The 12,953-nt window shown below is 37.8% G+C and overlaps 1 protein-coding gene across 1 annotated transcript in view; it reads right to left on the bottom strand.

Annotated features, from left to right (window-relative positions):
- Positions 1-12,953, bottom strand: part of LOC122798476 — an 820,137-nt gene that overhangs the window by 108,041 nt on the left and 699,143 nt on the right. The window contains exon 8 of the mRNA XM_044067429.1: positions 10,180-10,352. Coding sequence (XP_043923364.1) covers positions 10,180-10,352 — 173 coding nt within the window. The remainder of the gene's footprint in view (positions 1-10,179; positions 10,353-12,953) is intronic.

The raw sequence follows: 12,953 nt of genomic DNA, 5'->3' as shown, positions 1-12,953 counted from the left end.
TGTTGGTAATGAGTAATCCCATGTGATATAACCTTCATCATTATCTATGATGCTTTGCGGCTCATGTTTCCAGTGTTTTTCAGCTATTTCAATATTATGTTTGCACAATCCCCAATGAAACAGTCTTGCCACATTATGACTTTCAGTATATAGTCCTTCTGCCATTAGTATATCGCAACAAGATGTGCGACAGTTTCCACTTCTGTTTTACACAACCCACATTTGTCTGTTTCTCCACATGCTCAATGAACTTTGTAAACCAACGTGTACGTAGTCTACTTTCTTAGGCCCCCAATATTAACCTTTTGTCTTCTGGTTTAAATTCACTTCTGCTTAACCATTCCTGAGTTTGATCCTCATCAACATGAAGTTGTTACAAGAGCTTTCTATACTTCCAACTCTACTTATGGATTTTCCATATTTATTGATGTCTCATCTGATCCTTCACCTTATATTCTTTCTTTTGTTTTTTGGCACATTCAGTTGCTGCCTGATTTTTTATCTACCTCTGGTTTGATTTCCATTCCCGCTTGAGGCCAATATGCTTCTGATAAACTAAGCAGGGAAGTCATCTTAGACTTATTCTCCTCATGTTTCACAACTTCCAATATGTTTGGGTCTTGTGAGATCAGCAGATATGCATGACTGCCCTACGATTGTAGATCTACACATGTAATCAATTTTGAGGAAGTCCATACCTCCTTCAGAATGGGGAATATATAATCTTGGTATGCACTTTTTTTTTATAAATGATTTGATGAGCATGGAGCATCCTTCTTGTTTTCCTGTTCAACCTATCCAGCACCTTTTGGGGCCAGTCAAGCACTCCAAAACTATAGGTTAGGACAGGAAGAGCAAATTGGTTTGTAGCTTGGACTTTGTTCCTAGATGTCAATGCTATTTTCAGTATTAATTTATCTCTTCTAAAATATTCCTTACTGAGTTTTATTCGCATTTGTTCATGTTTTATTGATCCTTCATTAATTCCCAAATATTTATACACTCCAGCTTGCTTAAGTTCTTTTATATCACATTCCTGTCCCAAACTGATGTTTTGTTGGTGCTGCAGCTTTCCTACCTTAAAGGTTGCTTTTGCACATTTATCAAGACCAAATGACATTCTTATATCATCTGAAAAGGTTTTGATCACTTGCAGTTGTGCTTTCAACTCCTCATTTGATGAACTCTAGTTTTAAATCAGCTGCAAAAAGAAGATAAGACGTCTTTACACATTGTTGTTTTCTGAGAGCCAGATTGTAGCCGTGACCTAATCTGTTAAGTAGACAACTTAATGGATTAAGGGCAAGACAAAATAGCAGTGGTGACAAAGAGTCACCCTGAAATATCCCACTTTGAATTTTTGTCTCTGGAATAATAATTTTTCCTTTATCATGGCTTAACTGCAAAGTGGTTTGCCACTGTTTCACGGTTTCTGTAATGTAATTGATCAGTGAAGAGTGAATCATATATATTTTTAAGCACTCTTTTAGCCATGAATCTGAGAGACTGTCAAATGCTTTTTTATAGTCTATCCATGCCATACTTAGACTCTTCCCCTTTTTACAGTTCTCCATTATGACTTTATTTAACAGCAAATGATCCTTTGATTTATATGACTTTCTTTCATTACCCTTTTGTTCTATTGTCATAAACTCTGTTGGCATAAATTTCAGTGTACAGTTTACATGTCGTTGGAAGGCAAGTTACTGAGCTATAGTTTTTAGGATAGCTTGCAGGTTCGCTCTTAAGTAGGGGTATTATTTCTCTTATTGTTAACCAGGCTGTTGACTGGTCAGGTTTCACATATAAATAGTTCTTACAGTTAAATCTTCATGTAAAGATGTTAATACTTTCAGCCAGAAGTTAAGGACTGCATCTGGCCCGGGGGTTTGCCAGTTAGGAGATTTTCTTAACTTTGTTTCAATCTCTCTGTCCCTTACTTCTCATTTCATACCCTGTACATTTGAACTTCTTAGTCTTTCTTTTACTTCTTCTATCCATTTAGCAACTAAGTTATGTTCCACAGGATCTTCATAGATATTTCTCCAAAATGTGTCTATTTTTTCTTTTTTAGGTGGTGTTTCAATTCATTTTGCCTTGTTTCCTAATCTTTTATAAAACTTTTTTGGGTCATTAGTAAAGTGCTTATTTTGTACTTTTCCTTTATATTTATCTGCCTATCTTCTAAGGCTTTCTGCTTGTGCTGGTATTTTAGTTTATTATTTGCGATAGTGCACAATAGACTCTAATCTGTTTTGATACTGAGCATTGCTTTTATCACATCTGTTTTTCAAAGTATTTTTGTTCATCTGTTACCTCTTCTATAATCTTCTAACAGTGACACTTCTTGTCTTAATTACTTTATAGTGTCCTCTATGCTATACTTACATGATGTGATTCAATTTCTCCCCTTCCTTTCCTTTACCACCCCATGTTTTTGTGGTAAGACTATCTGTTATTAATTTAGCTGCACAGTAATGTATTCTATTTATGTCTGTTATATCACATGAATCACTGTGGATAGTCCTATTTACAGTGTTCATTTGTTTCATCAAACTTTTAACTTTTGGGGTTTTATTGACTTTCTGTAGTCTATTTCTTTCGTTGATCTTAATATGTCTGTCCATTTCTTTTAAATCAAGTAAATATTCTCTTATATAATTTTCTTCTAAACTTGGGGCACATTTTTTGTTCTCCATTTCATGCGGGCATTCTATAGAATGTTCCAGAGCATCTTCCTGTGCCACATTCTTATCAGTCTCATCCTGTGTCATCCATTACTCCTTCATATTGGAGCTCACTGGCCTATTACTCCACAACATTGACTGTGTCAGAGTTGCCACAGTTTCCTGTTCCTTCTCTTGTTGTGCAACTTCAGCATAACATTTCTACTGGTTTCCTATGAAAGGCTCCAAAGTATCTTCATATGGCAACTGATCACATGTTTCCCACTCCACTGGTTTCTCCTTAACTTGGGGATCCTTTGCTCTATACTGCTGTGATGTTAGATTTTCTATATGCGTAATCAGTTTCAAGGAGACCCATACCTCCTTTAGAACGGGGAATATATAATCTTGGTATGCACTGAGTTTTATAAATCATTGATGAGCATGAAGCATCCTTCTTGTTCTTCTGTCCAACCTGTCCATCACCTTTTGGGGCTAGTCAATGACTCCAAAACTGTAAGTTAAGACAGGAAGAGCAAATTGGTTTATAGCTTGGACTTTGTTCCTACATGTCAACGTTGTTTTCAGTATTAATTTAAGTCTTCTAAAATATTCCTTACTAAGTTTTATTCATGTTTGTTCATGTTTTATTGCTGAGCCACCATCAATTCCCAAATATTTATACACTCACTTGTGGTTAAGTTCTTTTATATCACATTCCTGTCCCAAACTAATGTTTTATTGGTGCTGCAGCTTTCCTGATTTAAAGGTTGCTCTTACACATTTAACAAGACCAAATTATATTCATACATCATCTGAAAAAGTTTTGACGACTTGCCGTTGTGCTTTCAGTTCCTCATCTGATGAACTATACAGTTTTAAATCATCTGCAAAAAGAAGATTAGAAGTCTTTATACTTTGTTGTTTTCTGGGAGCTAAATTGTAGCCATGACCTAATATGTTAAATAGACAACTTAATGGATTAAGAGCAAGACAAAATAGCAATGGTGACGGTGAGTCACCCTGGAATATCCCCTTTGTATGTTTATCCCTGGAATCATAATTTGTCAGTTATGATGGCTTAACTGCATAGTGATTTGCCACTATTTCATGGTCTCTGTAATGTAATTGATCAGTGTAGTGTATATCTTATAGATTTTTAAGCACTCTTTTATCCATGAACGTGGGATACTGTCAGATGCTTTTTTATAGTCTGTCCATGACATACTTAGATTCATCCATTTTTACAGTTCTCCATTATGACTTTAACAGCAAATGATCCTTTGTTCCATATGACTTTCTTTTAATATCCTTTTGTTCTATTGCCATGATTGAATTTTCTTCTAAATGACTTTAAACTCTGATGGCATCAATTCCAGTGTATAGTTTATACATCGTCGGAAGGCAAGTTGTTGGTTATATCTTCTAGGATAGCTTGCAAGTTCACTATTAAGTAGGAGTATTGTTTTTCTTATTGTTAACTAGGCTGGTGTCTGGTCAGGGTGCACATATAAATAGTTCTTACTCATGGCTAAATCTTCATGTAAAGATGTTAATACCTTTAGCCAGAAGTTAGGCACTGCATCTGGGCCTGCAGTTTTCCAATTAGGAACATCTCTTAACTTTGTTTCAACCTCTCTGGCTATTACTTCATTCCATTTCATATCCTGTACATTTTTAGTTCTTATTCCTTCTTTTACTTGGAGCATCCATGGTGGTGCAGCAGTAGCATTGTTGCCTCACAGCAAGAGGTTCTCCCGTTCGATTCTCGGCTGGAGTGCGGGGAGTGCCTTCTGTGTGGAGTCTGCATGTCCTCCCCGAGGTTGGGTGGGCGTTCGAAAGATATGCGTAAATGGGCATGCCTTCGGTGAAGGTTCACAGGTTCATAGGTTCATACTAGGCTATCTGCCCTAGGGCATTTATAAGCCTAGCCAGAATGTGTTTGGCTTTCGCCACCCATTTTAAATTTATTTTGCTATGCCCTTTTTCGAGGTTAGTATACTGTGCCTCTGTCTAACAGTGACACAGAAGTGATACCTGGGGTAAACCTATTATCTCCCATCCACTCATCAAGATTCCTCTTGAAGAGAGTCAATGAGGGACTCTGCCTAACCTGGACTGGGATTTTATTCCAGAGTGAAGGGAGCCTCTGGGTTATGAATCTGTCCCTCCAGCATCTCCTATTTATTTCAGTGCTGAGGTTCAAGTCTCTCGAGCGTGTAGCTCGATGGGATTTGGATTTTCTGAGGTGCAGCATGTCCATTAATTCTGGGATGGACATGGCTTTATACATCAGGCACAGATCGCCTCTGAACAGGCGGTATGCCACTGAGTAGAGCTGGAGTTTCTTTAACCGGGCAGCATATGGTATCTGTTTGAGCCCTTTGATCCTCTTGGTGAGGTACTTTTGGGGTCTTTCCAGTTGCTGCAGGTGTCTGGTAAGGTACATCCCAAAAGGGGCATTGTACTCAATTATGGGCCTGATGAGGGATGAGTAAAGAGGCACGATGACCTCCCCTGATCTAGATGTGAATCCCTTCATGATTAGGTGGGCTATATAAAATGTTTTTCTAACCAATTTGGCCACGTGGTTGTCAAATGAGAGATTGCTATCAACTTGGGTCCCCAGGTCCCTAATTACTTCTTCTGTACTTAATGGATTACCACCTATGTGGTAATTTGTGGGCACTTTGTTTTTGCCAAAGGGGATGACTATACACTTTTTGGCATTTATCTTGAGGCCATGGCTCTGGCACCAGTTGTCTGTTTCTATGAGGCCCTTTTGGAGGATGCTTGTGTCAGCTGGAGAGTCAATTATGGTGCGCAGTTTGCAGTTATCTGCGAACTTGGTCAGCCACAGTCCTTCCGTGTTGGCCTGTACCTCCGAGAAATATATACCAAACAAGAGAGGTCCCAGGACTGAGCCTTGTGGGACACCACTTGTAACTGGTTTGGAGTCTGACATGGCTCCAGCAATTCTAACCATGTGGGTTCTGTCCTTGAGCCAGTTTGCAATCCATCTAGTGACATAGGGGTTTATATTTAAGCTGGTGAGCTTACTATAATGCCTGAGTGGGGTATTGTATCGAAGGCTTTTGTGAGGTCCAGGTAGGCTGTGTGGACCACCTTCCCCTCATCAATGGCCTTGTGACTGTTTCAAATAAATCAACCAGGTTTAAGAGGCAGGATCTGCCCTTAACAAAGCCGAACTGGGTAGGATCCAGTGTCTGTAGGTCCCCAATATCTTTATTTATGAGGTCCATGATGATCCTTTCCATAGCTTTGCAGACCAAGCTGGTCAGGCTTATGGGGCAATAGTTTCCAGGATCCGTTGAGGCACCACCTTTATGGAGAGGGACCACTGTTGCTGTACGCCACTCTTTGGGCACATATCCTGTAGTAAGGCTGAGATTGAACAGTAGTTTTATGTTTGGGTTTAGCTGTTCTTGGAGTTCATGTAGGACGCAGTCTGGGACACCGTCTGGTCCCATTGATGCTGTGTTTTTTGCTTTGGAGAGGGCGGCTCTTACCTGAGCATCTGAGATGTCAGGGGGGCAGCACTCTGCTGGGATAGATATTTGCCCTTTTGGTGGGGTTGAACATCGAACTGGCACCTCGACGTTCATGAAAATCTACTGCCAATCATTAGCGGACCAGAGTTCTGCTGTGGCAACCCCTAACCGGGAAAAGCTGAAAGACAAACATTCCTTCTTTTACTTCTCAGCATTTAGCATCTTTGTTAGTTCCACAGGATCTTCATAGATATTCCTCCAGAATGTATCTAGTTCTTCTTTTTGGTGGTGTTTCAATTTTTTTTGTCTTGTTTCCTAACTCAATATAAAACTTCTAGCAAACTTGTAAAAAATAACTGCAAAAAATGCTGAAAAATGACCACAGGTGGCAAGACAAATCCAAGGAACAAAATATAATCCACAAAGACCAGTTTTAATTCATAAAAACAAGTTGTGTAAGCGCTTTCATCTTGCTTCTATGAGCAAGACTTCATCAGACAAACAGAACTAATGTAAAATGCAGCTATTTAAAGTGTCATGTGCTGAACATCAATTAGCTTCTAAAAGCAAAAGTGTGAATTATTATGGCAAATAAAATTGAATTCCTACAATGCTCCAGGGCTAAATGATGTATGTTCCGTCTTGTGTTTTAAAACTGAAGAGTCTGCAGAGGTAATGGATTATTTCTTCTGTATATTTGTTGCTTGTTTACATCACTGGACCTTAGTAGAAATACTTTTGTGATTTTTTATACTCTTTTGTATTTTTTGTAGTATATTAGTTAACTGACAGGCTGGATAATAGTGGATACTTGATTTTACTAGTGGGTAGTTCTTTTAAATTAATTGCTCATTTTGCACATCAAGTAATTATTTAGTATAGTTTTTAAAACAAAGCTTTTTATAATATTTTTTAAAATCAGGTCATCCTTAGTGTGCATGTTCATTCTTGGTCAGTTTTATTCCTGCTTGCTTATTTATTCATGCTTATTCATTTAGTATTTGTATTTATAATGAAATGTTTTAAAATATTTGCAACTTTTGCTTTTAGAAGCTAATTGATGTTTAGCATGTGACACTTTAAATAGCTACATTTTGCATTAGCTCTGTTTGTCTGATGAAGTCTTGCTCATTGAAACAAGAAGAAAGCGCTTACACAACTTGTTTTAGGAATTAAAACTTGTCTCAGTGGATTATATTTTGTTCCTTGAATTTGTCTTGCCACCTGTGGTCATTTTTTCAATATAAAACTTTTTGGGTCATCAGTAAATTGGTTAGTTTGTTGTTTTCCTTTATATTTATTTGCATATCTGCTAAGTTTTATTGCCTGTGCTGAGATTTTTAGTCTATTACTTCCAATAGTGCACGACAGAACCTGATCTGTTCTGATACTGCACACTGCTTTTATCTCATCTATTTTTCTGAGTATGTTTGTTCATCTGTTCCCTCTTCTATACTCTTCTGACAGTGATATTCATTGTCTTAATTGCTTAATAGTTTTCTCAACTTGATACTTCCGTGATGACATTCAATTTCTCCCCTTCCTTTTCCTTACTGTCCTGTGTTTTTGTGGTAAGACCTTGTTATTAATTTAGCTGCACAGTAATATATCCAATTTACTTCTGTTATATCATATGAATCTCTATGGATGGTCCTAATTACTGTGTTCATTTCTTTTATTAAACTTATAACTTTTGGGGTTTTATTGACTTTCTGTAGTCTATTTCTTTAATTGATCTTAATATGTCTGTCCATTTCTATTAAATCAAGCAACTCTTCTCTTCTAAACTGAGGACACTTTCTTTGGTCTCCATATCCTGTGGGCATTCTATAGAAAGTTCCAGAGCATCTTCCTGTACCACAGTCACTTCAGTTTCATCCTGTGTCATCCATTGCTCTTTCATATGGGAGATCACTGGCCTATTGACTGCATTAGATTTGTTCCTTCTCTTGTTGTGCAACTTCAGCTGAATGTTTTTACTCATTTCCTGTGAAAAACTCCATAGTATCTTCACATGGCAACTGATCAGATGTTTCTCACTCCACTGGTTTCTCCTTAATGTGGGGATCCATTGCTCTATATTGCTGTGATGTTATCTGAGTTAGATTTTCTACGTTAAATCCTTCACTTTGCAGATAATCCAAAACCTCAGTTTCTGTTTCTTGAACTTCTCTAATATTAATCCTCTTTCTGCTTTTCCTCTTTGTTTTCTTATTTTTTGTATTGTAAAATTTTCCATATCTGGATGCCTTTGCTTATATTTCTCTTCAAATATCTTTGGTTCTGCTCTTTTTGTATTATTTAGTTTTGCTTACTGCTTTGCATAAATACTGCACTATATTAAATCTCTTTTTCTTTCCTATGTCCATATTTCTTCTTCAGATGTCTCCTGCTCCTCCTGTTAGTCCTTACATTAGGACTCGTTTCATCATGCTGTGATGTAACATGTAACATCTGTCACACTTTCTGCACTAAATCCTTCACTTCGCAAGTACTCCATAACTTCATCTTCTGTTTTTTTTTAACTGCTACTTTATTAATCTTCTGTTCTACATTCCCTCTTTCTGATATTTTTTTGTGTGAATTTTTCCATATCTGGATGCCCTTGCCTGTATTTCTCTTTGAATATCTTTCAGGCTGCCTTTTTTGTGTTGATTAATTTAACTTTCTCATTTGCATAAATACTGCACCATATCAGATCTCTCTTTCTTTCCCATGTTCATATTTATTTTTTATACCTTTCAAAAGTCTATAGAGTTTGCTCTTTATATTTTTGTACTTCCACAGTCTCTTCTTTTTCCAAATGGCCCAAGGTTTCTTAGTCTATATAATGTTTTTCATAAATCTGTTGCATTAATGAACATACATTTTTATTTAAAGCTTCTGACAGTTTTTCTTATGGAAGTACTTTTCTTTCCTGTAATTTCTCTTTTAATCTTTTTTGCGTATCTTCTCTCTGGAAATTCAGGGCTTCCTGCATAACAGTAACAATACATAATTTCTTTGTTATCCTCAGTAGTCATTTTTACAGCTCTTTTTTGGCCTATCAGGTCTTATGATTTTTGTGGACTGCTACTTCCTTCTAAAATTGGGGGGGGGGGCGGAGGGCATCCTCCCCCTAGGCCTGGCCTAACCCCATTGAGGAATGTTTTTGTGTCGTGAGGATTCTACACTGTCATTTTTTCTAGTCCTGGCACCAGTGCGTCTACCAGCATTGGGCACTTTTTTTTATCCTGGGTCTTGTGCATCCAGGAATCTTTTTTTATTTTTTAACCTACTTCTGTCCATGATATACACTATATAAAATGCAGTCTATATATCAGCATCGTCTTGATGAGATTTTTATGAAGAACAGGGTCCACCTCAAGAAGGTACTCATCAAGACTTGAGGATGAATTCAGTTCCAGCAATACTGCTCTCCTTTGTTTACTGGCTTATCATCTCTCCATTTGGACCCCATTTCTGGATTCTGTTTATATGTGTTTGCCTATGTCTTAAGAAATAATTTAATACAAGTGTTTAAAAAAATTTGCCATGGACATGACCTAGATGTGGTAGAAAATCAGAAAACAATGATGGTGGAGAAGTTTTGCCAGAACTGGTACTATTGAAATTATATGAAAACAATGTAACTAACATACTTCCATGAGTGGGAAAAAGATTGATACTAATAGTGGGTATATGGTATCATAAGTGGCTATCAACCTTTGTATTATGTGAATTTGAAACAGTAAAACAGTACTGCTGGAACACTACAAATTCAAACACTTTTCATTTAGTACTAGTAATAATATATTTTTATTTGTACATGTGAAAACAAATTAATTTATTACTTATAAATGTAACAAACTTCATCCTGGTTTGTGTTTGTGTGTGTGTGTGTGTGTGTGTGTGTGTGTGTGTGTGTGTGTGTGTGTGTGTGTGTGTGTGTGTGTGTGTGTGTGTGTACTACAGTTCTGGTATTTTAAACAAAGAATATGACATTAAAGACATTTACAGACCTTTGTTTCTCATGGACTTGTTGATATTTTTGTTCTGCTTTCATCTCTCGTCCTTTTTCCCACTGCTGGTGGAGTATTGTTTTCATTCTTTTTTGCTCAACAGATTCACGATTCTTTTTATCTCGTTCCAACTGGTTCTTTCCCAGCATTTCTAGTAGAGGAGGTCTTTGTGACTGTAAATTATTGATTAATACATGTTTTTCTCTATCAGGTGGAATGTAAAGAATTAATACATTTGTTCTATCAAGAAATACCACTCTATGAGGAATTATTACTACTGTTTCCGTGCAGCTCTTAAGCATGAGAAATGTTTTCTGGTTGCTAGAAATAATGTGCTTATTAAAGTTTAAATATTTAAGATGGAATACTGTTAAGATAATTTTTGCTGTAGTTTGTTTCAATGCTGTAACAATACTTGTAACAAAATAATATTTTGAACTTTGCAAAAATGCTACATTTAATGACAGTGAAAAGCATTAATATAAGGCTATCTTGTACAATAAATACATTTGGTAATGCAACATTTGAATACTTAAAATGGTTTGCAGAAAAAAAATTCTAAACTTGTTTCCAGCCTTTCCTGTAACTAGTCTAGTCCAGATACAGACTTGCTTTATCCAGGACTGTTGATAAGCTTCTGAGCCCCCCCAAGCCTTTCTGTGTTGGGGAAGCCTTCTAGCTTATCAGTGGTAGTGGGAAGCACTAGGTAGCCTATCTACCATGGGAAGAGTGGGTTTTGGCCAGAAATTGTAGTTCATTGGCCATTTGGGCAGTTTTTCCATCTCTTTCTACTTTCTGGTTTAAAAGCCCGTGTTTGCGTTTGGTCCCTGCCTTTCCTGTAACTAGTGTAGTCCAGGTACAGATTTGCTGTATCCAGGACTGCTGGTAAGCTTCTGAGCCCCCAAGCCCTTCTGTGTTGGAGAGAAGCCTTCTAGCTTATTAGTGGGAGTGGTAAGCACTAGGTAACCTATCTACCACAGAAGGAGTGGTTTCTGGCCCAGAAATTATAGTTTATTGGCAGTTTGGGAAGCTTTTCCATCTCTTTCAATCTTCTGATTTAAAAGCCTGTGTTTGCGCTTGTTTCCTGCCTTTCTTGTTACTAGTCTAGTCCAGGTACAGATTTCCTGTATCTAGGACACTTTGTAAGCTTCTGAGCCCTCCAAGCCTTTCATTGTTGGAGGGAAGCCTTCTAGCTTATCAGTGGGGGTGGTAAGCATTAGGTAGCCTATGTACCACAAGAGGAGTTGTCCCTGGCCCAGCAATTGTAGCTATTGGCTGTTTGGGCAGTTTTTTTCCATCTCTTTCAACTTTCTGGTTTGAAAGCCACACTTGTGCCTGTTTCCCGCCTTTCCTATAACTAGCCTAGTCCGGTTACAGCATTGCTGTATCCAGGATTGTTAGTAAGCTTCTGAGCCCCCCAAGCCTTTCTGTGTTGGAGGGAAGCCTTCTAGCTTATCAGTGGGAGTGGTAAGCACTAGGTAGCCTATCTATCACAAGAGGAGTGGTTCCTGGCCCAGAAATTGCAGCTATTGGCCGTTTGGGCAGTTTTTTCCATCTCTTTCAACTTTCTGGTTTAAAAGCCCCACTTGCGCTTGTTTCCCACCTTTCCTGTAACTAGCCTAATCCAGATATAGAGTTGCTGTATCCAGGACTGTTGGTAAGCTTCTGAGCCCCCGCAAGCCTTTCTGTGTTGGAGGAAAACCTTCTAGCTTATCAGTGGGAGTGGTAAGCACTAGGTAGCTTGTCTACCACAAGAGGAGTGGTTCTTGGCCCAGAAATTGTAGTTTATTGACCATTTGGGCAGTTTGTCCATCTCTTTCAACTTTATGGTCTAAAAGACCACATCTGTGCTTGTTTCCTTCTTTCCTGTAACTAACCTACTGGAAAACACTAGAAAGCCTTAAACTGATACAAGCCTTCTAGCTTAGAAGAGAGACTTTGGAGTGATTAAGTATCAGTTTTTTGTACTTTCTTGCTGTACTTAACTGTTTCCCGCCTAAATGCCGATTTTCCAGCATTTATTGTGATTTAAAAGCTTGTTTATTTTCACATATTGTACTTATTTGACTGCCTGCACATTTAAAAAGTCATTTTTTGTTTAAATAATTTATTTAACTGTTGTAGGCTACATACTAAAGTGCAATAGCCTTTTCTGATCGTTTGCAGTCGTTTAAAGCTGTTTTAAGTGTATTTTTTACTATTTTTGCCTTATATTTTCAAAAAAAAAATTCCTTGTTTCCTGGCTTTCTAAGCTAGTATAGTCCAGTTTTCAGGCTAGTGCTGAATTCAGGGCTATGTTACAAGTTTCTGAGTTGCCCATATCTTACTTGGATAAAATAAAGTTTCTCTGTTCACCTGTGAGAGAGGGGAGCTTTGAGCAGCCTATATGTACCTGGAGGAGTGGTTCCAGCCTAGAAGTTAGTAGTTTATTGGCCATTTTCTGCTAATTTCTATCGCTTTCATTTCCCTGCTATAAAAACCATGTTTGCATGGTTTTGCGTGCTGGGCAGCGCCTGTTAGCTAGGGTTAAATTATTCCCGGCTCCACTAAGTCTCCTCTTCAGTTTTTCCCTTGAAACTAGTCTAACTCTCAACCTAAGCACTCAAAAAGCATCATACAGCCCAGCTCTTGCTCAGACCTAATAGCAAGCACTAATATACCCTGATACTTGATTTCCCAGCAGTGCAAAGCTCTTTATTCACCCCTCACCAACCAAGCGACTAAGCAGCTCACCCTACTTTTCACGCATGACCAAAGGGCAATTTCAGGTGCAC

The sequence above is a fragment of the Protopterus annectens genome, chromosome 3.part1, assembly GCF_019279795.1.
Source record: "Protopterus annectens isolate FY-2018-M chromosome 3.part1, PAN1.0, whole genome shotgun sequence".
Lineage (NCBI taxonomy): Eukaryota > Metazoa > Chordata > Ceratodontiformes > Protopteridae > Protopterus > Protopterus annectens.
Note: the sequence above shows the minus strand (reverse complement) of the source record. Positions and strands in the feature narration are given on the sequence as shown.